The sequence below is a fragment of the Malaclemys terrapin genome, chromosome 10, assembly GCF_027887155.1.
Source record: "Malaclemys terrapin pileata isolate rMalTer1 chromosome 10, rMalTer1.hap1, whole genome shotgun sequence".
Lineage (NCBI taxonomy): Eukaryota > Metazoa > Chordata > Testudines > Emydidae > Malaclemys > Malaclemys terrapin.
Genome location: NC_071514.1, coordinates 28,873,754 through 28,897,751, shown reverse-complemented (window position 1 = coordinate 28,897,751; position 23,998 = coordinate 28,873,754). Strand labels below are relative to the sequence as shown.

The window sequence follows — 23,998 nt, the reverse complement described above, 5'->3', positions numbered from 1 at the left end:
TGTTGAAAATAACATTAAAAGACCAGACTTCATATCATTTTTGTCCCCATAAATATGTCCCTGATGCATAAAAACGAAATATTTGGATTTACCCCGACACTACCTTTTTAGCTGGGAGTGGGGATGGGAGTTGGAGCTCGGCTGTATTTGGTTTTCTATAAAAACTCAAATATTTAGCTTGTCTTCACACAGCATAGAATATATGAAATAAAAAATTGCTAATGCAATGAGAAGCAATCAGCATTTTTAAAAGGGGAGAAAGCAAACCTTGACTGTAAGAAATGGAAATATTGTGTACAGCTGTGGAAAGAAGAGCGTGAATTAATTTTAAAAATAAGAGAGAGAGGAATAAAATTTCCCAAAAGCAAATAAAAATGAAAGAGACATGGCAAAAAATAAACAGAACTGATGGTTATTGTCAAAAGATCTTCCCAAAACAAATGTTAGCCCTAATAAGGACAAAGCATCAAAAGAAGCTGAAAACTCCCCACAGAACTAGTCCTTCTGTTGGGACATACAAATGTAGTTACATCATATGACTGGTCTAAGCTGCTATTTGTTGGATAATGTTTGCATATTATTAATTGAATCTCTTGAAACAGAATAATTTATTGTTGTAAATAAATGACATTCCATCTGGGCCATTCCTATAAACATTTAACTGGAAATCAGTGGAGAAGCAGATTGACTCTGAATGAGTTTTATGTTACTGGCCTAATGGACTTCTGGCATCCAACCACCAAAAACTGACAAAATCTTCCAACTTCACTAATTAAACCAGCACAGGAACTTCATCATCTTAAATAATTAAGGCTTTAAATTAATTAGTTGAATATTTCTTAGAGATGCTGAAAATCTATAGGATTTTTGTCTCCGTCTTCTTACACAAAGCAGTATGACTAAAATGACTAGATAGTGGGGATTTAGCACACCAATATTTGCTATCACATCTGTGCTCTGTTATGAATGGGTAGGGAATCACTAATTTTTTTTATATGGTGAAGTATGAATTATTCCAATTGAACTGGAGTCGAACCATAGTGTGTTGCTTTAAAGCCACCATATAGCTGTGAGCTTAGAACTCCAATACTGCAGGTGGAGAGACAAGATGCGTGAGGTAATATCTTTTATTGGACCAACTTCTGTTGGTGAAAGAGACAAGGTTTCGAGCTTACACAGAGCTCTTCTTCTAATGCATAAACTGTTACAGTGCATAAAAGCAGATTGCTAAAAGCTAGACTAATAGAAGCGTGTTTAACCTGTTCTTGTTCCCATGTGCTGTTTGCGTGCCTGGAATTATTTTCCAGATGACAGTACAATCACATGTCTTCTAGACAGAATAGTCTAGAGAGATGGTGTGCTTATTCTGGACCTTTGGAGTAGAGGCACCACTAGGTGAAGGTATGTTGTTGCGTTAATTAGCAAATGTATAATGAATTTTCAGGGTTTTCTGGTTCCCGCATACAGAGGGTCCATCACTTGGCAGACTCATTTCCTTTCCTTATACTCCCTCCATCCAAGCCACTGCAGGATGCCCAGCAGTGCCTTCTGTTGCTCAAACCTGAACTGTACAATGTCACTTACTCAGATGCTGGATTGAGTGAGGCATGGATAACCTCAACTAAAAGCAGGCATAGTGTGGTCAGATACCATGAAAGCTTTACCACATAGTAATGCCAATATCTGCTACCCCCCATTAGGCTTCCTGTTTTAGACCTCTCTTCAGATGACTCAAAATTTTATTGTGGGCAAATACTGATTGCAGACTAAGCCAATTCTGCCCTAAAATCAACTGGATTTCTTAGGGTGCAAGTCAGGGAAGAATTTGGCCCTAGGACTTGGGTTCTAGGCACGTTTCACTGACTATTTGTGGAGAAGTGCTGTAGCTGATTTTGTAAGGCAATGTGCACACAGGCCGTTAAATGACAGAATGGCATCCTAATTCGAAACCACTAAATCCATAATGTAGTAGCAGTGCTAATGTGAAGTTTGCAAGCAAAATGGGTATTGCATGCAATTTCTCCTTGGGTGCCCTATGTGCCTGCTTTTGAAAATGCAGCACTTGTTAGCTATTTTCAGATATTTATTTAGAATGAGAAGACCTGAAAAATGACCAAAGCCTCTGGTAGTATTCTACTGTGGGGAGCTACTGTGGCCAGGCAGATTACAGTAAGAGGGTTTGGATTGCATAGTTATTTAAGGTATAGTCTACATGAATAATTAGTTTACAGCAAGCTGGGGTATAAGTCCACCCTGCAATACCTGCCATGCACTAAGGCAGTGGGTCTCAAACTTTTTTACTGGTGACCCCTTTCACATAGCAAGCCTCTGAGTGCGACCCCCCACCTTATAAATTAAAAACACTTTTAAATATATTTAACACCATTATAAATGCTGGAGGCAAAGCAGGGTTTGGGGTGGAAGTTGACAGCTCGCGACCCCCCATGTAATAACCTTGCGACCCCCTGAGAGGTCCTGACCCCCAGTTTGAGAACCCCTGCACTAAGGATATGTCTACACTGCAATTAATAACCCACGGCTGGCCCATGCCAGCTGACTCAGGTTTTGTGAGGCTCGGGCTAATTGCAGTGTAGATTCCTGAGGTGGGAGGGTCCCAGATCTCAGGTGCAGCCCAAGTCAAGAAGTCTACACTGCAATTAAACAGCCCCTTCGCCCAAGCCCCGCAAGGCTGAGTCAGCTGGCATGGGCCAGCCACAGATTTTTAATTGCAAAGTGGACATATCCTGAGTGTCCGTGTGGACCCTGCTGCCATGCATTGACAGTTTCAGTTCACTTTGATCTAGTCTTTTTTCAAATGGGAGTAGATCAAAGTTAACTAATCAACACAGCAGCAGGATCCACATGGACAGATAGTCCTTGGCAAGTTAACGCAAAATAGATTCACACTGCAGCTTGCCGAAAACTAACTATTGTGTAGACAAGGCCTAAGATTTGGGTTGAGAGTCAGCCAGGTGAGGGTACACATTTCCCCATCCCTACTTTGTGGCACACAGAATGAGAACTTTCTCTTTGTATTATTATTTATTATGGTAGTGGTAAGTGCCTAGAGATCCTAACTGAAATCAAGGGCTCTATTGTGGTAGGTGCATTATAATCCTTTTCTCAAGGAGCTTACAATCCAAATAGTTAAGACAGAGGAGAGAGGACAGAAGTTATTATTCACATATAGTGGGGGACCCCTTTGCACTATGGTTAAACTTTCTTTATTAGTTTAGTTATCAGTTTTGTTATCAGTTGCATTTTGCTTTGATTTGGATGTTGTTTGGTACTGGGCTATTTAACAATTGAATAAATTATCGATTAAACGATTGAATAAATTATCTAGCAAATGACCTGCATTTGGAACTCACTATCTTGTGTAACTTTTTCCTGTTTTTTAAGAATGTCATTGGAGTGAAATGCCTTGCACTGGCACTCTGCCTGTTTCACTTTCTTAGTTCTATCCCCTTAGATTCTTTCTTCATTATAGAGCAGCAGCACTGCTTAGCATTGGCCTGCTTACTCATTGTGCTCTATCTCTTACCACTGACAATTCTTGACTATTTTCTTAGGCTAGGGGCTCACAAATAGGGGCATTATGCATTGGAATAGGAGGCTGGGGGAAGAGAGTTGTTGGCATGAAGATCAGAAAGGTTCTGTGTAGTTAACTCTTAGTATAGGATTTCTGGGATGAGGGTCTCATCTGGAGTGATAAAATAGTGCTAGGGAGATGAGAGAGGCCTACTTTGAGAGAAGAAAGGTCAGAAAGAAAGATGGGTATCCTGCAGAAGAGGAGTAGGAGTATAAAATGACTCAGGAGGACACAGTATGAACAAATGTAGGTAATCATTTCAGTTATCTCCTCTGTCTCCATTCTCTAGGGCTGCGTTGACTTTGACCAAGTGCGACCAATGCAATTTGCTGCAGATAGGGTGAGGCTGGATTTGGGGCCCCCACACGGGGGTCCACACAGCCTGCATACTCTGAGGTTGGCATAAGGGGACAATGAAATATGACTAGAGCTGTCTGGAGAATGACAGTTCTGTTTCATGAAGACTTTAGAGGTTTTGGAAGTTGTTTTCTCACCAGAACAAGAATAAATCTTTTGAAAGTTTTCACAAGATAGAATTTTGTTGAAATATCTGTTTTTGGCTCAAAAAGGGCAGATTTTTAGATTGTATTCTTTCTCTGGAATTGACCAGAGAATCCACCCTGATCCTCGAAACTTTTCTGTCAGAAATCTCATCAAAATAAATACGTTTCCACAAAACATTTGTTTCCACGAACCAGCACTTTCTGATAACCATTTAGTCCAAAATGTTCCTACCAACTCTATATTTGACTATGTGCACTCATTGGCCATTTGTTGGTGATGAAATGCACTGGCTGTGTGGGGTGTTCTTGCATTCTCCTCCTTTTCTCAAACTTGTATTGATTCCCCTTAATGAAGCCCAACTGACCTTAGAATTTGGTCCTTAATACCAACATTTTAGTTAGGTTAGACATTGACATTAACGCACTAAAGAATAAACCAGAAAACAGTAGCAGAGTAAAATGGGAACACGTACTGCAGGGGTAGATACTTTTGGAGGACTTCAGGTTGATGAAAGAAAACCTACTACAGTAATATTGGTCACGGTGGATGATGGACATTAGCCAGGATGAAACTTGGATCATATGGGTTTCTTCTACAAAGGGGTATGTTTGTGCCTGTCCCAAGCAGTGAGTTGGGAAATAAGACAATGTCTGAGATGACCAAATAGTATTTCCAGGGACTGATTCCGTCACCAAAATGAGAGGGGCTGTGGTGCTGAATGCTTCTGGAAAGTGCTGTTTTTGCCCTCACTCTTAGTGGAAGTTGAGGGCACTTTCCCATTTCAGGAAGCAGTCAGCGTCTTTTAGCATCGGGCATAAGTTAGTGTCTAACAGCAGCAAAAGGGAAAAGGAACAAGTACACGTTGTATTGTGATTGGATATCAGCAGTAACGAGCAGGAACCAAAAATGCCCTAATCACATTCTGCTACTGAATGTGTAAGAGCCAAGAAACTGAGATAAGGCCAAACAAGTAAGAGTTTAAACAAAGATGAACTGATTTTTCTTGTTGCTATTTTTCCATTAGATTTTATTTTTTTTGGTCTTCACTAAAGTTTAGTGGTCTGATACATGCATTGTGATGCCCTGGCTTTAAAAATAGACAGATGGCAGCAAGAACAGTTTATTGTTCTTGTAATTTTTTATTTTTAAAGAACCAGACCTGGCCATTCCTGAAGCCCAATTAAAGAGAAACAAAGAGAACAATCTTAGTCATGAGCAAGTATCTGCAGTTGGAGGGTGGTACTGCTTTAATTGTTGGAGAAGCTGATTCAAAGGCAGTCCTTAAGTAAGTCGCTTGGCCTGTGGGCTGTAGAATATGGTAGTGGAGGAAGGGCTGTTTTTGCCATGCTTTTTTATGCTCCCAAACAAACTGTGCTTTTGTTCCCACCCTGCTTTTCACCCAGTGCAACAAAGAAGGCTTTAGACTGAAATTTCAATTAAGTCCTGGTTTGATGAGCTCATAGAGTTCTTTATAGTGCTGTAAAATTGAAATCCCTCCCTTTCTTTTTAGGAAGAGGTGTATTGGGGTTGTGCAGTTGGGTTTTCTTTTCAAGTCTATGTAAATCTCCATTTGAACTAACTTTGTTTTTCATTAAGGAAATGAAATGTGTTTATATTTCTTTGTGACTTGGGGTTGATTGATTTGTTTAAAACACCTTCGAAGAATAAAAGCAAAGTAACAATTCATGTTGGGTTTTTTTTCTGACTTGCATTCATTTTAAAGTGAGTATGGCTGACTGTGTCAATTTGATAAATAGTGTTCTAGAAAATCACCTTTTTGCCTCTTTTTCTCACACTTGCACACATTAGCCTATGTAAGAACATGAAATGCAGAAAAGATCTAAAGAAAGCATGTCAAAAAGCTAACGTGAACCTTAACACACTGATGAATAGGGTAAAATTAATTGGGGAGCATGGTGGATTTGCTTACTTGTTGACCTTACTACTGGTAATGACTGATTTCCAACTGCAGCCCTGTTGAGAGATTATGACTTCTAAATGAGTAAAAGTGCTCCGTTTCCAGGTCTTGATAAAACATGCAAAAAAGCCCTTGTGGTGGTAAATTGGAATAGAAAGAAGTACCTTGACTGGCTCAGTGACCCTTATGAACTCAGAGCAGACACTGACCAGGGGGTTGCAAGAGAAACATTGTCTTATTTTTGGTTATGTTACAATTGCAATGGAAACTTGAACTACTTTTCTGTCTGTGAAATGGAAATCAAGAGCCAGAAAAGAAATACTTCACTCTATCAGAATTGTTCATTAAAGATGCCTCCATCAATTCATTAAATAGTTATTAGCACTGACTGGCCGCGTAAGATAGTGTTAAATTTCATCTATGTTCTCTAGTCATAAGGTAGTTAAAACGGGGTAACTTGAGCATCACTGCAAAGTCTGAATTGGGGTAAAGCAGGCATGACAATGAAAAAGCAGAGCTCCATTATGTGGCATGTGAAACAGTGCCTGTATAGTGAGCCTTCTCTGTGAATGTGTCATGGTTTTAAAGAGAGTCTGCTTTTGAGTGGAAATGCATCTTCTTGCCAGCTGGTCTGGAAAATCTTCACCTTGAAGTCTTACTTTATTCCCCAAAGTCAGATAGGCCCTTTGTGAAGCCCTGGATCAGATGACATAGTACTTAATGTGCTGCCTGTTGTGGAATCAATCGCTTCACAGCTCATTGCTTAATTGACATTTTATGTACAGTTGCCAAGCAAATGGTGTAGTTTGACTTAAGCCTAAAGGATTTAGAGGAACCAAAGAGCTGTGACAAATAATTTGAAAAAAGTTAAGATACATGTGAGGCTAATTAGTAATGGAGCATTCTTTCTTGACTAGCTCGGCACCTAGTTTTACAATGGAGTTCTAAGATGCATTTGCTAATGATCCCAGCACAGTAAGTTCTAACTATGCACCATGGCAATGATCATATAAAACCTACAGATGAATTCTCACCACTTGGGGCTCTTGTCACACAATGCGTTCTGCAACCCCTAGGCCTGCAGGTGGCAGTGGGGCAGAGGATATAAGAGAGGCCTCATTTGAGTGAAGGAAAGGTCCAAATCCCTCCAAAAGTGCTTTAGGCCATAAGAGACTTGTTGTAGAGTTGTATTAAAACAGCAGTTATCTATATATGGTCTGAGTCATCAGCTGACCATTCAACCTTTCTCAGTTGAGGAACAATCTGAATATCAAAGAGTGGCTGGAGGCTGAGACAGTCATAAGAACTTGTACTGTGACATTAAACTTAGGTAAGGTGATTTTGTTAATGCCCATTTCTGTAATATTGAAGTTGATTTTACCATTGACTTCAATGGGAACAGTATCAGGGCCTAACTGAGGAAATTAACTAGAAGTAAAGACAAAAGTTAAGAAATAAAAGCCTGATTCTGCAAAGCAGCTGGCTACATTAAACATGCTACATTACTGCTATAGAAAGTTTACATGTCTCAAAACAAGAAAATAAAACCAGACGCGAGGAAAGAATACTATGGTTAAATGGCAAACTTATTCAACTTCCTGGGAAATCAGCCCAAGTGAAGCCAATTTGGAGGACGAAGGTTGAATTTTCAAGAACAAATAACCTAATGGATCAAAAGCAAATAAGAAATTAATTTAAATATATTTGAGGAGAAAGAACAGGAAAATCACTTCTAGGTTACCAGTGAGTGAAGGAAGCAAACATGGAGGATAAGACATTACAGAAAAGCTAAATGACTATTTTGCACCAGGTTTTACTATGCAGGGAGATAAGGAAATGTATACTCCAAAGTTGCTGCTCTAAAACTGTTGTTTGCAGGTAATAAAAATGGGGCACTCTCAGATGGAGACGACAAAAGAGGCTATGATGGAACAAAAGGAGGATTTAAATTATGATAATCAGGACTGGCTGATATGAACTTGAGAATTCTGGACTTTTTAAGAGTCAAGTGTCTGATCTGCTAACAAAAATATGCCAATTATCATTCAAATGCATTATAGGATTGGAAGGTTGGGAATGTAAGTATTTTGTTTAAAGTGCTAAAGGTGATGTTGTAGGTAGCAAACTAGTGAGTCTATTTTCAATACCAAGCCAATTAATTGAAGGTATTGTTTGAAAATCATCTAGCTGAGCATAATAATATGCTAAAGACAAGCTAGCATGGCTTCCACAAAGGAAAATTGTCTGTCTCCAACTTACTACAATTATTTGAAGGGTTTAACCATAGAAAACCAGTTTCAATTGACAAGGTGTACACAAGTGGCAGTTAAAATGAGGTAGTTATGGGCTGAGAGGTAAAGACTATCATGGATTAGAAACTGCTAATAAGAGTGAAATACCAGTTGAAATGAGTGGTCAGTTTTTGACTTGAAAGCCCGTTGTTAATGGGGTGACCCAAGAAGCTATCTTAAGACTGATGTGGTTTAATAGATTAGAAGATCCTCTTTTGAAAACCTAAAATATCTAGCATTTTCAGGTAACCGTCCAAGCTTTTGCGGATTTGGTTTCAAAGAAGCACCTACTAGCCAAGATTCTATCTGAATAATTTGAAGCTCTTGGGTCTGTGAAAATGGACTGGAAATCCCACAAGTACTGGCTCCACCATGACATTTTCGGTATTTTCTGGATCAGGACTGAAATACTACAAAAGCAGCCTTTGCATGGCATTTGGCATGTCCTTCTGTTTCTGGTTGTGGCTTTTACATAGTAGAGTAGAGATGTAGACTTGTTCTTGTAGTTGTCTGAAATTTTATCATACGTTAGAAATTTGGATCACTTCTTATTTTGTCTGAACTGGTCCCCGTTGGCATGTCCACTAAAATTTTGCCATGGGCTAGTCTTTTAAAAAGGAATGTTATTATTACATTATTTTCTACATGTTATGGAGTAGTTGGCATTCTGTAAAATGGGCTTTGAGTCTGGTCCTTTGTCCCTTACTATGCAAAAGAAGAAACCTACATTGCCAAAATAAAAGGAATTTCTTTTTAATTCATCAGTCACTATGGAATAATATCACTCTCAGTGTGAAGGAAAGTTAAGCTAGTGCCATTTCCCTTGGCAAATCAGGGGTGATTAACCTGCTACAACTTAAACATTACAGGACATTGGAAAGATAGTGAATGATTAAGTGTATTAACTGACTTGATAGCATGCAATATGTAGTTGTTAGAATATTTCTGTTTAAATGATAAATTGGTACCATAGCACACAGGATTTTGTTTCCGTTTTGAGGAGAATTTAAATCTGTGCTGCTCTCACCTAGGAGATCAGGGGTTAGTGTTTCTTATGGTTTTTACATATTAACAGTGAACGCTGGCATCAGACAGTTCTGTAGATTTTACTTGTGATGAGATTTCAGCAATTTTCGAACAATGATGTGGCAGAGTTTTTTAAAGCTTTTCTTTACCCTCTCAGTTTCCCCTCAAACTAAAGAATGAATCATAGAATCATAGAATATCAGGGTTGGAAGGGACCTTTGGAGGTCATCTAGTCCAACCCCCTGCTCAAAGCAGGACCAGTCCCCAACTAAATCATCCCAGCCAGGGCTTTGTCAAGCCTGATCTTAAAAACCTCTAAGGAAGGAGATTCCACCACCTCCCTAGGTAACCCAATTCCAATACTTCACCACCCTCCTAGTGAAAAAGTTTTCCTAATATCCAACCTAAACCTCCCCCACTGCAACTTGAGACCATTACTCCTTGTTCTGTCATCTGGTACCACTGAGAACAGTCTAGATCCATCCTCTCTGGAACCCCCTTTCAGGTAGTTCAGGGGTCGGCAACGTTCGGCACGCGGCTCACCAGGGTAAGCACCCTGGCGGGCCGGGCCAGTTTTATTTACCTGCTGACGCGGCAGGTTCGGCCGATCGCGACCCCCACTGGGGCAGTTCCCCGTCCCGGGCCAATGGGGGCGGCGAGAAGCTGCAGCCAGCACATCGCTCGCCCGCACCGCTTCTTGTTGCCCCCATTGGCCCGGGACGGTGAACTGCGGCCAGTGGGGGCCGCGATTGGCCGAACCTGCTGCGTCAGCAGGTAAATAAAACTGGCCTGGCCCGCCAGGGTGCTTACCCTGGTGAGCCATGTGCTGAACGTTGCCGACCCCTGAGGTAGTTGAAAGCAGCTATCATATCCCCCCTCATTCTTCTCTTCTGCAGACTAAATAATCCCAGTTCACTCAGCCTCTCCTCATAAGTCATGTGCTCCAGCCCCCTAATAATTTTTGTTGCCCTCCATTGGACTCGTTCCAATTTTTCCACATCCTTCTTGTAGTGTGAGGCCCAAAACTGGACACAGTACTCCAGATGAGGCCTCACCAATATCGAATAGAGGGGAATGATCCCGTCCCTCCATCTGCTGGCAATGCCCCTATTTATACAGTCCAAAATGCTGTTAGCCTTCTTGGCGACAAGGGCGCACTGTTGACTCATATCCAGCTTCTCATCCATTGTAACCCCTAGATCCTTTTCTGCAGACATGACAATGGAAACTCACCTTTTAAAGTTGCATATTGAAAAATTGAGAAGAGTCATTTTTTATTTCATCTAAATTATTTAGAGAGACTGTGTATTCATATGTCTCATAAGACGTGGAGGTAGAAAGGATATAACCCATTTATGGACCACTCAAACTATGTGCTTCTGATTCAGCCATATAGTTTAGATGCTGTTTCTAGTTGGCAGTGCCATAGCAGTAGCATGAATGTTTCTTTGTTGACAAAGAAGGGAACATGCTTCTGTACCAAATTAATTTTTCCATCATCAGAAATACAGTACAGATCTCTGTGATTGGGTTTACCATGCCTTTGAGGCCCATCCTGAATCATCATGGTCCTACCAAACCCCACCCTAAAAGAGGAGCAGTAAAGGTGAGTCCTCCAGGCCTGCCTAGAAAGGTTGTGAGGTAGCAGCCAATCAGAGCACGAGAGGCTTTGTTAAAAGGAGCTGCAGGGCCTAAGCAGAGCAGTTGCTGGATGGACTAGAAGGATGAGGAAGACTGGAATTCTCCAGGTCCTCAGGCTTGGGAACAGACAGAACTTCAGCCCTGAGGTGAAGGTGAAGAGGAAGGGACTAGATGGAAAGAGGCCCAGGGAATAGCAGTAGCAATTATTAAAGGAAGCAGCACATGGCTGCTATTTGTAGGGTTCCTGGGTTGGGACCCAGAGTAGTGGCCAGGCCCCGAGAAGGGGACAAATGTTGTTTAAAAGCCCAAGAAAGGGGCTAGAATTTAAAGGGCTCAAGGATGGGACTAAGACCCTAGAGAGGGCCAACCATTTGTTGAACTTTGTTACCCTGCCTCCTTCCCGCGCACTCTTCCAGAAGGGAACTGAATGTGAGAGGTGACCTGGCTGGAGAACTGCCCTTCTGGGGTAAAAAAATCCAGCCCTTCCCTTCTGGGGTAAAAAAGGTCCACCAAGGACAATCGCTCTACCCTTGTTGGTGGCTGCAACCCTGATTCTGACCTCAATCTCAGCCCCTTCTGTGCTAGCTTTAAGTCCATCCCTGTCCTGTTAGGAACTAGAGCTGAGTCTTCAGAGAGGAATCCCTGCTGGCACTGCTTCCTAATAGGACAGGGATGGACTTAAAGCAAGCCCAGAAGGGGCTGAGAATTGAGGCCAGAGACAGGGCTGCAGCCACCAACAAGGGTAGAGCGATTGTCCTTGGTGGACCTTTTTTACCCCAGAAGGGCAGGGCTGGATTAATTCAGGGGCTTTAGGGGCTGCAGCCCAGGGCTTTGGGCTAAGGGGGGGGCCCCACAGGCCGGATGCGGCCTGCTGCTTCTTTTCATCTGGCCCGCGGTAAGTCTCCGTGCCATGGGTCTGACACTGGTCCCTGAGCCTCGGCGCCCCTCCCAGGACTGGAGCTGCAAGTGCCAACTCGCCGATGTGCCCCTGCAGCCCCTAGGGGAGGGGCATTCAGGGAATATCTGTGCACTGCCCCCACCCCCCAGCGCTGGCTCCACAGCTCCCATTGGCTGGGTACTGCGGCCAATGGGAGCTGCAGGGGCAGCTCCTGCAGGCATGGGCAGCGTGCACTGTGCAGAGTGGCCTGGTCCCTCTGCCTAGGGGCCGGACATGCTGGCCACCTCAGGGAGCAGAGCAGCGCTGAGCCAGGGCAGGCAGGCATCCTGCACCGCCAACCAGGAGCCACCTGAGGTAAGCGCCTCCCAGCCGGAGCCTAAACCTCACACCCCCTCCTGCACCCCAACCCCCTTCCCCAGCCCGGAGCCCCCTCCTGCACCCAAACTCCCTCCCAGAGCCCGCACCCCAAACCTCCTGGTGCACCCCAACCCCCCTGTCCAAGCCCAACCCCCAGCTGGAGCTGCACCTCCTCCCGCACCCCAATCCCCTACCCCAGCCCTGAGCCCACTCCTCCACTACAGACCCCGAGGGACTCCACAAAATCTAATAGCCCCAGGCCCACCAGCCCTGCAGAAGGGGTTCATCCATTTTAGATTTTGTGTGATTTAACTGGAAGGCTGAGCCACTGAAGACCTACCTGATGAGATTAACAGCTGAGATGGAGCGCCAGGAGCAGAGAGTGCAAATTCACACCTGTCTGACAGAAGGCGCTCACAAGAGGTGAATGCACTGTCACAACCTCTTAGTAGTTTCCCCACATGGGAAACAGAAATATGCTAATTAATGGCTTCAGACCTGTTTGAATATTCTGAACTGCCAGGGCACTAACCCTTGACAAATCACCCTTGTCAACCTTGAAACCCTTGACTAACCCTAGGCGTCTGCTAGCTAGGATATTTTCTCATGCTTACTGCCAGTGTTCCAGTTACACCCACAGTCTGGAAGAGGTGTGAGTGAGTGAGAGAGAGAGAGAAAGAGAGCAAGAGGCATGGTTAAGCCTCTCAGAAATTTCAAATGTACCTCAATTCTGAGGGCATGAAACATAGGCTGCTCCTAGGCTAGAATAGCTGCAGAACTACTTTACTGATGTGCAGTGTCTGGAGAAAGAACATTCCTTCCCACCCCTATGCTGCTGAAAAGAAAAATGTCAGCATTCAGGTAGGCTGCGTGGGCCTTGTGCTGGCTTCAGGCTACAAGTCAGTGGAAGTTTACATCACTCTTTTTTTTCCCCTTCAGATTTGTGTTGGACTCAGACTCACAACTTCACATTTAGAGAGACAAGGTGTGTGAGGTAATATCTTTTATTGGACCAACTTCTATTGGTGAGAGAGACAGAAGTTGGTCCAATAAAATATATTACCTCACCCACTTTGTTTCTTGGGACCAACGCAGCTAAAACTACACTGCATACCGCATTGCATTTGGAAGATTATAATCTCTACCATAAGGACTATTCAACCAGCTTTCCTGAAAATACGAGTTATTTCGGTTCCCTGAGGCTGCATATGCTGCCCAACAGGCCCTATCAGGCTGTTTGTGCACTCACAATTGCAGTAAAATGGTGCCAAGCATAACATAGTTTACATTCAACTACTACAGTGGTGAAGTGCAGTGTAATAATAAAACTGGGCAACAAATCATTTGAGGGGAAAATGGTATAGAATCTGGCAGTGAAGAGCTATTGTAAATTAATAAACAAACTTTGAGTTACAGCAGTTACAGCAGAGGCCTAAACATCTGGACCATTTCCTTTTAATTGGAGTGTAGACAGTCTATGATATAATTTTCCCAGGTCTGGTTTAATTAAACTGGTAATTCTAGAATGCATGGGGTTTATTCAGGTTATTTTGTAACCCTTTCAAAAAGGGGAAAAGAACAAACAGTATTTCTATAGAAGAATTAAAATATACCAAACAGGTGGCCCTTTAATTTCTTACTGTGTCAAATATTATTGCTCATATCCCCACCCTGATTTCCACTTTTAATTAATGTTTTTACCTTGGGGGACTGGATGATGTTGGCAGTAGTTAATGAGCTAATGGTGCCTTTCACTTTGGGAATGCTAGTTCAAAGCCAGTCCCGATTAATGGTGACCAAAGCTGTTGTCCTTTGAAGAATGGTTAGCAATCTGTGTGTAATGACCTATCTTAACCCACTTCTTCATGGGTAGGCATCCACAACATGAGAGTAGGAGAGGAATAGGTTGCCTAATAGTTTTCTCTCTATTTGCTGGAATCTTAGTTGGCATTAATTGAATCCCTTGTTGCCAGTAACAGCAGAGAATGGGCAGGGAAATGAAAAATGAAAGGATTGAATGGGCAGGGAAATGAAAAATCTCAGCCATTCAAGGGGATCCTACAGCTTAGAGATATTGGTAGGGCAGTGTGAAATAAGCTTGCTTGGCACCAGACCTGCTCTGGATACATTAACATCTTCATGGGTAAGAGCTGTCAACCTGGCATCTTTCATGAACACCAAATTCACTTTTTTAAACAACATACATAAATATATGTTTTCTCAAAAAAAATTACACTCTTTACAGTACAGTCTCATTTCAGCACAGGTCTCCTGGGAACTGTACTTCTGCAAGTTGGGGTCAACTCCAGCGAAGTGCTCACCTGAGTTGCTGAATGCCCTCAATTTCCATTGAAACAAGGAGGCTCTCAGCACCTTTGCATGATCAGTCCTTTACACAGAAATAGTCTGCTAAGTGTTTAGTTCAATGCTATATAACATTTAGCTTTTTAAAGAAAGCTAAATGTTACTGGATTTGCAAAATAATTTCTGACTTTAGCGGTCTCCCCCGCCCCCAATTTATAGGCTTAATGAACTCAAGTGCTTTAAGAGCCCTTGCAGATTTTTTCCATCATTAATTTAATGCTGTGAAGTGAAAGCTATAAATCAGGGTTTCTCAAACTATATATGGTAGTCACACAAATGGGACTTCATCTCACCTAATAAATTGGGAGTAACTCAGAGGATCTAATAACAAAAAAAGTAAATGAATTAAAACTACCTTTTAAAAATTCATCAGAATGTGAACCAGCCCCTGGGAGCTCCTGTCCCAGAGGGAAAGGAACTCTGTTATCTTGTATATGGTCACGTTGTCTTTTCATCTTAAATTCAGAACCTGTCCATGTCATTACAGCTTCCTACCCTGTGTTGTAGCCCAAGAGAAATGCAGCAGGGTTTGTGTTGGATTTACAACTGGCTTGTTCTCAAAAGGGCAGTTAAATATGTAACAAGAACAGCATGTGTCACAAACTCTTCCATAAGAGGCCAAGAACTTTACCAAAATGATATGTGCTGCCCCTCTCCTTCTTCCCCACACCCCTGCTCTGCCTGGAGAGTGGAAAATTGAGCACTTTAAAATAGAATGGGAAGTTCAAGTACTTTGCAAATCAAGTGTGATTTGTTTTTTGACTCAGACCTCAGGGAATGTTGCAGTGGATGAAGCCCATAGGCCCCAATCTAGCTAAGCACACATCAGGGCCATAATACCCAGACATCCTAGTGGTAAAAGTAATGTATTCCTTATAGAAGGTGTTGGAGTCCTCTGTTTAGTCAGATTAATAAGGAAGAAGCATGGAAAACTTGCTTCATCTGGCCCTCTGGCATATCTCAGCCACATTTTTGAGAAACTACTAGTAGGAATAACAGGGTCATTCAAAGGTATCAGTAATGCAAGTGCGAGTTGCAATATGGACAGTTGGACTGAACTAAGATCATTAACTCAATACATGCAGGCCACTGAACAGCCATGAAATGGTAATGATTTTGTCACTTTCACCTAGGGATGGATTTGAACTGGTGACTTAAAGATGAAAGGCTTTTTAGCTTATTTCTAAATCCATGAGCCATCCATTTCCTACAGGAGTTGTGTATTTAATCTGCTGTGTGAGCATTATGAGCAATTTACCCCTTTATAACACTATACCTTTAAAAGTGTGGTGGATAGATTCTCTTTCATTTAAACAACATCAACTTTGGTCCATATGTTTTTCATCCATATATAGCAGGATGAATACTCTCTTCTTCCCATTTCTTTGCCATTGAACTTGGGGATTAATGAATATACATTATGACCATGGAGACTTTGCTCTCTTGTTGAGAAGGCCAGATTACACCCTCTGAGTATTTCCCATGCTTTGAAATCAATTCTTATTTAAGGATTACTGTATTTTGATATCTGGAGAGCCTGGTCCCTGATATTAAGGTGGTACAGTAGCTGTATTGAAATTAGTTGACGCATTATTGTAGTTGCGGTAATAAAACACTTTATGTTGGTTGCATTTGCAAGAAAGGAAACATTGATATCTGGAGGATTGTTTTAAAGAAGTGTCTACAGACATTTTCTTTCTGCCAAAAAGAAGTTTTCTAGAGACGGGTTTGTGCTGATAGGAGTTTTATGACTGTTTTAGAAAGAATTTAGAACACGAGGCTAAGCTGAACACTTTGTAATAAGCAAGCAAAAATTTAGGGCATATAATACCGAACATAATAGGACAGTCTGCTGCACTGCTCAGCTATTCTTCAGTACTTGAACTGCTGATGTTTCATCATGAAGGGAAAAACATACTATATGGAAATGTTTCTGTTGCTGGTATGGCAACAACAGTGTGCCGGGTGCCTTTGCAGACTAGAAGAACACATGGTCTTGCACTGAAGGATTTGCAATCTAGAAAAACCACTTACAGATGAAGGCTGGGTGATGGGCTGAGATGCAATAAAAGTCTGGGGTCTAGGTTTTAAAAGTTGGGAGGGGTGGGTGGATGACCAGCTTTGTGCTCTCAAACACCTCAGGGAATCACGAAAATATAAGAGTTGGGGAATTGATTCCAGGGGTGACTGCTAATGCCGAATCTGCACTGTCACAGGGGTCATGGTGGGCTACCCAGAATCAATGTGAAGACACAAAGCTTCTTCCTGGAAGTCCTTGTGTCACTAGTAATCCATTCTCTTTGGGAGCTAGAGCCCCTGTTTATTTTGTTTGTGTTGACAACCCATTCACACCTACCTCAATGGAAGAATTTGGAGAAAACTCCCTCAGATCCAAATGGGTTTTGCCACAGTGGAGGGCAGCTTGGCCCTGGGTAATTCAACTATAATGTTTAGAAAATGTCTTGTTAGTTGCATAATTTTTTGCATGGATTTTTTTAAACAAATATTTTTGTTCATGCATTGTGTTAAGAGTTCATAGAATCGTAGAATATCAGGGTTTGAAGGGATCTCAGGAAGTCATCTAGTCCAACCCCCTGCTCAAAGCAGGACCAATCCCCAACTAAATCATCCCAGCCAGGGATTTGTCAAGACTGACCTTAAAAACCTCTAAGGAAGGAGATTCCACCACCTCCCTAGGTAACCCATTCCAATACTTCACCACCCTCCTAGTGAAAAAGTTTTTCCTAATATCCAACCTAAACCTCCCCCACTGCAACTTGAGAACATTACTCCTTGTTCTGTCATCTGGTACCACTGAGAACAGTCTAAATCTATCCTCTTTGGAACCCCCTTTCAGGTAGTTTAAAGCAGCTATCGATCCCCCCCCCCCCCCATTCTTCTCTTCTGCAGACTAAACAATCCCAGTTCCCTCAGCCTCTCCTCGTAAATCATGTTCTCTAGCCCCTTAATCATTTTTGTTGCTCTCCATTGGACTCTCTCCAATTTTTCCACATCCTCCTTGTAGAGTGGGGCCCAAAACTGGACACAGTACTCCAGATGAGGCCTCACCAATGTCGAGTAGAGGGGAATGATCACGTTCCTCCATCTGCTGGCAATGTCTCTACTTATACAGCCCAAAATGTCGTTAGCCTTCTTGGCAACAAGGGCACACTGTTGACTCATATCCAGCTTCTCGTCCACTGTGACCCCTAGGTCCTTTTCTGCTGAACTGCTGCCTGGCCATTCAGTCGCTAGTCTGTAACAGTGCATGGGATTCTTCCACCCAAGTGCAGGACTCTGCACTTGTCCTTGTTGAACCTCATCAGATTTCTTTTGGCCCAATCCTCCAATTTGTCTAGGTCCTTCTGTATCCTATCCCTACCCTCCAGCATATCTACCACTCCTCCCAGTTTAGTGTCATCTGCAAACTTGCTGAGGGTGATCCTCTAGATCATTAATGAAGATATTGAACAAAACCGACCCTTGGGGCCCTCCGCTTGATACCAGGGATGGAGGGATGAGTATGGAGTAGAAAATATCAAATTTCTTTCTCTCTGAGCCTGTAGCCCTTTTACTCTGCCTCTAGCATATCCACAGATGTTGCCTGCTGATATATTATAACCCTTACATAGTCATGTACTCTCATTTGTATGTACAGATTGTCATCAGCTTTAGTATAATCTGTTGTGCCTTCCCATGGATGTCCCTTATTAATACACTTTATAACTTCTTATCAGTCCACCTCAAATGAACCTCCATAATGGTGACAACTCTTCCTGCTTTCATTTCCTAAATAACATATTTGCAGAGCAAACTGGCTATTAGTGCAGCTTTTATTTATTAAAGTATTTGTCTAGTTACGCACTTTCCAACAGAATCAAAAACATACAAAAATATTGGTCACTAAAACCGACTCAGACAATTGGCAGTGTCCTAACTCTCAACAGGAACTCACCTGCTGTAATAATAAATAAACTGACTACGTGTTGTATTTTGATTGAGCAGAGAAGACTTCAATGTGACCTGAAGCTCATCAATATCAGGGTTTCTCTGACCATCATAGGGAATGAATTTCAAGCTTAGAGACAGCAACTAAGAATGCTCTGTTGCTGATCCTGAGCAATTGACTTCCAGGCACTTTCTTCTTTAGATGTGATTTAAGGTGGAATCTGCACTTTCTCCCTTTTTTTTTTTCTTTTCTTTTTCTCTATCATCATCCGTCTCTGGGACTTTAGAATTGCAGATGAGCCTGTGAAGGGTACCTATAAGCTGTGGCCCAATTGTACTGGAGTATATTTTGATGGGCTCAGATTTGAGGATGTATTTCCTCAGTTTTGATTTAAGGTCTGGTTTAGGCTCCAATCCAGCAAAGTACTTTATGCACATGAATTGAACATGGAACTACGTATGCGCTTAAAGTTAAGTATGTACATAAGTGTTTTGCTGTGTCAGGGTCTTAGTAGTGTCAGGATCTTAGAGAAGAGTTTTGTTCAACCAAAGTATCCAATTTTTAGTTTTTCATTCTACGCTGACCTTTCTTCATTAGGGCCCATTGTTGTTTTAGTTATTTAATTTTATATCTCCCAAGTTCACTGACTGACAAAAGGGAAGACACAGTCCCTGCTCTGAGGGACTTCTCATCCTAAGAGAAATCATGTAGACAAAGGAATAGGAACAGGAAAGGGAAGCAACAATCAGTACCAGGTGACAGAGCCATGAAGTTAGGCATTTATCATGTTAGTTGTATAATATGTGTGTGTTCCTCTCTTTCTGGGTCTCTCTCTCAGCTACAGTATTACATTCAAACGACTTGGAGTGAAGGCCAGGGATTTATAAGGCTGGTGTTTGGAAAAGCTATTCTGTTGTTTTAAAAAATCTTCTGTAGAATTCTCCAAAACCAGCAATAATCTTGAGGTTAAAAAATGATATTTTCCTATCCAATGTTTGTTTGATATAGATAGGACATTTATAGACTACTTGCCTACTTGTTTTTTTTTGCCTCTCCAAATCAGGGGTAAGGTCTTAGCCTAATATTTAATTTCTTTTTTTAAACCACATCTGTAGACTTGGTAGCAGGAACTTATGCCTTTTTCTTTCTTTAGTGAAGGGAAGTCAGAAGTGTGAACTGAATTGCCGAGCAATAGGCTACCGGTTCTATGTGAGACAAGCTGAAAAAGTAATAGACGGCACGCCATGTGATCAAAATGGAACTGCAGTCTGTGTGTCTGGGCAATGCAAGGTAAGTCCAGCATCTTAATATGTGAACTTTAGCAATTCATCTTGGGGAGTCTGTTATATGTTATGTGAGTTACAATAATAATTGATGCAATCTGATTTGTGAACATCTGGTGTCTTGTTAACTTTATATATACTGTATATTTTTCATAGATAGGAAAAATACGTGCCCTTATCATACTTTACTTATATGTAAACCTGAAAAATAGCGACTGAGAGAATTTTGAAAGGTTGTGTGGAAGTTTCTGACCAGAATTAAGATGGCTTTCAGTGAATTTCCTCATATATTTAGCTTCTTGCAAAAGAGGTGTTTATCCCTATGTCAAATTAAACTCCCCAGTAATTTTTAAGCTAAACAATGGAAGTAAAAATAAAAAGTAAGAAAGCAACTTCGCTTTAGCTTTGGAATGTAGATATCTCTCTTCTTTCTCAGCTGAAACAGATGGTAAGACTTAGTGTTCACTTTTATTCAATTAAATGTTAAAGTACATGTCATTTAACCAGCAACACTGTAATTTTTCCCATCAGCCCATATGTGCAGTTAAGAGATGCAAATTATTCTCCTTATTGGTTATCTACTGTTCTGTTGGTAGAACATAAATTATTGTATGTTGGATATACAGTCATTTCTTTGGAGTCCAAATGAGGTACTGTGTTGACTTTACACAATCTGCTGTATGGATTCTCATCATAAAGGGTAAATGTCCTGCAGTTTCTGTGAGATGATAGCACTCTTATGCAAAATGTGATGTTTATGTTTATTTAAAACCTCTGATGCAATAAGATAAGAAAAATGTGTAAAAAGCTCTTATCTGTTGCATTTGCAAAAGAGAGCTTGCTTTTCGAGTCTCTGGTATATGGGAAGGGGTTTAGAAAAGAAACCTAATAATTGCAAATAAGTGGCATTTAATGTTTGATGTTTCCAGTATCAGTAGGCAGAAGAAACATTGGAAAGTTTTAACAAGTGGTGTGAAATGTGACTTATAAATTCAAATATGAAAAAGGACAAATTTAGTTGTTGCTTTGCCAGAAGAAATCCCATATAAATTAGAACCCTTTTCTATTCCTCCTACTTGTACACATCTGGACAATGCCATGTATATGTCTATATTTGTATTTTTAGCAGTACAGGCAGTCTTAGATTTGAGTTTTCTTTGTAGATGACAGATACGTGGGAAGTTGCTTATCAGTAAAGATGCCTTGATCTAAAACTGATTCATAAGGAGCCAGAATTTTTTTTAAATTACAATTCTGATCGGTGGCCAATAGCGGAATTGAGATATGGACGTTTTATTGAACCAGCAGCCCTGTTTTCCTGATGCTTTCTGCAAATACAGAATATAGGATGATGTGTCTATATTTGGAAGTCTAGGATAAAAAGGAATGATGGCTTCTCAGGAACCTAATGAGAAATATTGTTCAGAATTTTGCCATCATGAAGTTCATATGCGGTTTGTTAATTTCCAAATCTCCGGATGAGATGTCAAAAACCTAATATGTGTTCCAAATCGATAGTGTGAATATGAAATGGCTACTACCTGGGATTCTTATGCTTTGTTACTTACTATTATACTGGTCACATCTGTATTTATTTTTAAAGCTTCTTATTTAGTAATGTTCAATGAATTGGCATAGCATATCATTCCCAAAAGAACTTAAATGAAACCAATTCTGCCCACTTCTATAGGTGCTAAAGGCCCTAAAAGCACTCTACACCTCTATACTCTGTGTTGGTTCTCTCAACATCAGAGTAGAGTGAGAGGGTAAGATAAGTAAGGACATGGATAGTGTCTCCAAATAGGCAGGATAAGGGGCTCAGTTGTTTGCAGGTACAATTTAGGTTATTTAGACATTAATGTACTTGATTCATAGGAACAATCAGGCGCTTGGACATTGAAATTATCCATATTGTGTATGCACGAATGTATAGCTTCAGTAAAGGTTTCCTATTATGGGTTAATAAATCTAATGCATTCAATAGTGTAATTGTAATCACTGCAATGTGTAACATTTCTACTTGGACAGAAAAAAATCTTCTTTCCTAGATTTAATGTGTGGTGTTAGTGTATCAAAGGGGCAGAATATGTTCTGCTTGCTAGATTACATCAAATAAGTTAAATGTTTTTACTTAATGTTGAATCCTTCCTTTGTGGTTTTAAATCAGAACTGTAACATTATAGGATCTAAAAAAAAAAAAAAAAAGAGGGGGAAATCTGTCATGCAGGTATTTAGATTAGTTTATCATGTATGGGAATTAAGGTGACTTAAAAACACTTACATTTGATAAACACTAACAGCTCCTATCATGTTAGTATGTACACAGCAATTATTAAGTTGACACAGCAATTTGCATTTCCATAGTGCTTTCCATTTGTGGAACTCAATAAACACTGCCAAGTAAGTGTAAAAATATAATAAGAAAAGCCAAAGAGGAGTTTGAAGAACAACTAGCCAAAAACTCAAAAGGTAATAACAAAATGTTTTTTAAGTACATCAGAAGCAGGAAGCCTGCTAAACAACCAGTGGGGCCCCTCGATGATCGAGATAGATAAGGAGCGCTTAAAGACGATAAAGTCATTGCGGAGAAACTAAACAGATTCTTTGCTTCAGTCTTCCTGGCTGAGGATGTTAGGGAGATTCCCAAACCTGAGCCGGCTTTTGTAGGTGACAAATCTGAGGAACTGTCACAGATTGAAGTGTCACTAGAGGTGGTTTTGGAATTAATTGATAAACTTAACATTCTTATGCCATTCTTATGTTCTTATGTTTTGATTAATACTCAATGTGTGATGTTGTGTATATGCATTCTTACCTCAGTTTGTGTGTGCATTTAGGGGATTTGGCTTAAATTGGGCATGCTTTTCTGCACTCTGCATGTGCATTTGGAGATATGACTACAGCTTGTTTGGTTTGAAGAAAAATTAAATTTTAAAACCTATTTAATTATTGGACAAATGTGACTTCTCCCCTTTTGAAATTGTGCAAAATGCTGTTCTTGTATGGGAAAGCTTTCACACCAAGTACTACATAAAAGAAGCACCAGAAAGAGGATAAGTATTTAGAAATTTGGTCACTCTTTTTAGTGTATTCAGAGAAGGGTGGGCTCCCCAGCAAGCAAGCCAGAAACTTTAACCAGGTTCTTTGAATATTAAACTGATCCTGAAAATGCAAGTTTCCGAAAAGAGAACCTATTTTAAACTATTCCTAGTTTAACTATATTCACTAATGAAATCCCTCTTTTTTTCCTGTGACTTTCTTCAGACTTCTGGGATTATTCTGTCTGCTCCTGGAGTTTTGTCCGTACTTTAATTTCTTGACCACCTGTTCTGACATGATTCTGATTCCCTTCAGAATTCCTTCTTCCTGCTTTGGTAAATGCATTTCTTAGCCTCATCTGCTCGGACCTTCTTTTGCAAACGCTGTGAGGTCAGTAATTCAATACTGGCTGTTAGCCTTCTTTAACCAGCATGGTAACATGAGTTGTTTGCATAATTATTATATGATGGGGTAGTTTATAGTTACCATTATTTTCAGTGAAACTACTGTATACTGAACAGTACTTACTACAAAATCTTGTGCAGTTTTGCTATAACTATGGGATGTTCATAACTCATGTCATAACTGATCACATATATCAGTTAACTTAATTTGGTGTGCAATTATCTCATTATTCTCCAGTTCAAAAATTTAAAAAAGATTAGATTGTATAACTTGCATTTCTTCTCTGTTTGATGTTTTCTACTTTGATACATCTGTCTTACTTTTCACTATTTTTGCACCATCTTATTCCACCCTATTTTTTTTGTTCTTGTTTTTATCCCAATGATTTTGTTGCTAGTTGTAGTAGTGATAAGTGAACCTCAAAAAGTCAGGGTTCTCACTTGCTCTGTCCTAATCACTTGGGCCTGCAAAACTGAGCAAAACTTCTCATGAGAACAGGCTTTTGATGCAACCTTTTTGGCACTCCTTGTTAAGACAGAAATACCGCAAGCACAGTTTTTCATGTAGTATTTTTGCACTTCTTGTCTGTGGTTCTGGATGGGAAGACAAAGATGCATAAAATTAAAGAAGTTTTGGTTCAGGTTCTCATAGCCCTCCTTAACCCTTTTACAAGGCTGGTGGATGGTAAGATCCAAGCCATGGGTCGGCTGGGGGACCTGGATGGAAACAAA

At 40.8% G+C, this 23,998-nt stretch overlaps 1 protein-coding gene across 2 annotated transcripts in view; it reads left to right on the top strand.

The window, feature by feature from the left end:
• Positions 1-23,998, top strand: part of THSD4 (thrombospondin type 1 domain containing 4) — a 641,818-nt gene that overhangs the window by 234,116 nt on the left and 383,704 nt on the right. For both annotated transcript variants that reach the window (XR_008446511.1, XM_054042518.1), the window contains exon 7: positions 19,694-19,830. Coding sequence is in view for 1 of the 2 variants with exons in the window: in XM_054042518.1 (XP_053898493.1) it covers positions 19,694-19,830 (137 nt within the window). In the remaining variant the exon portion in view is untranslated. The remainder of the gene's footprint in view (positions 1-19,693; positions 19,831-23,998) is intronic.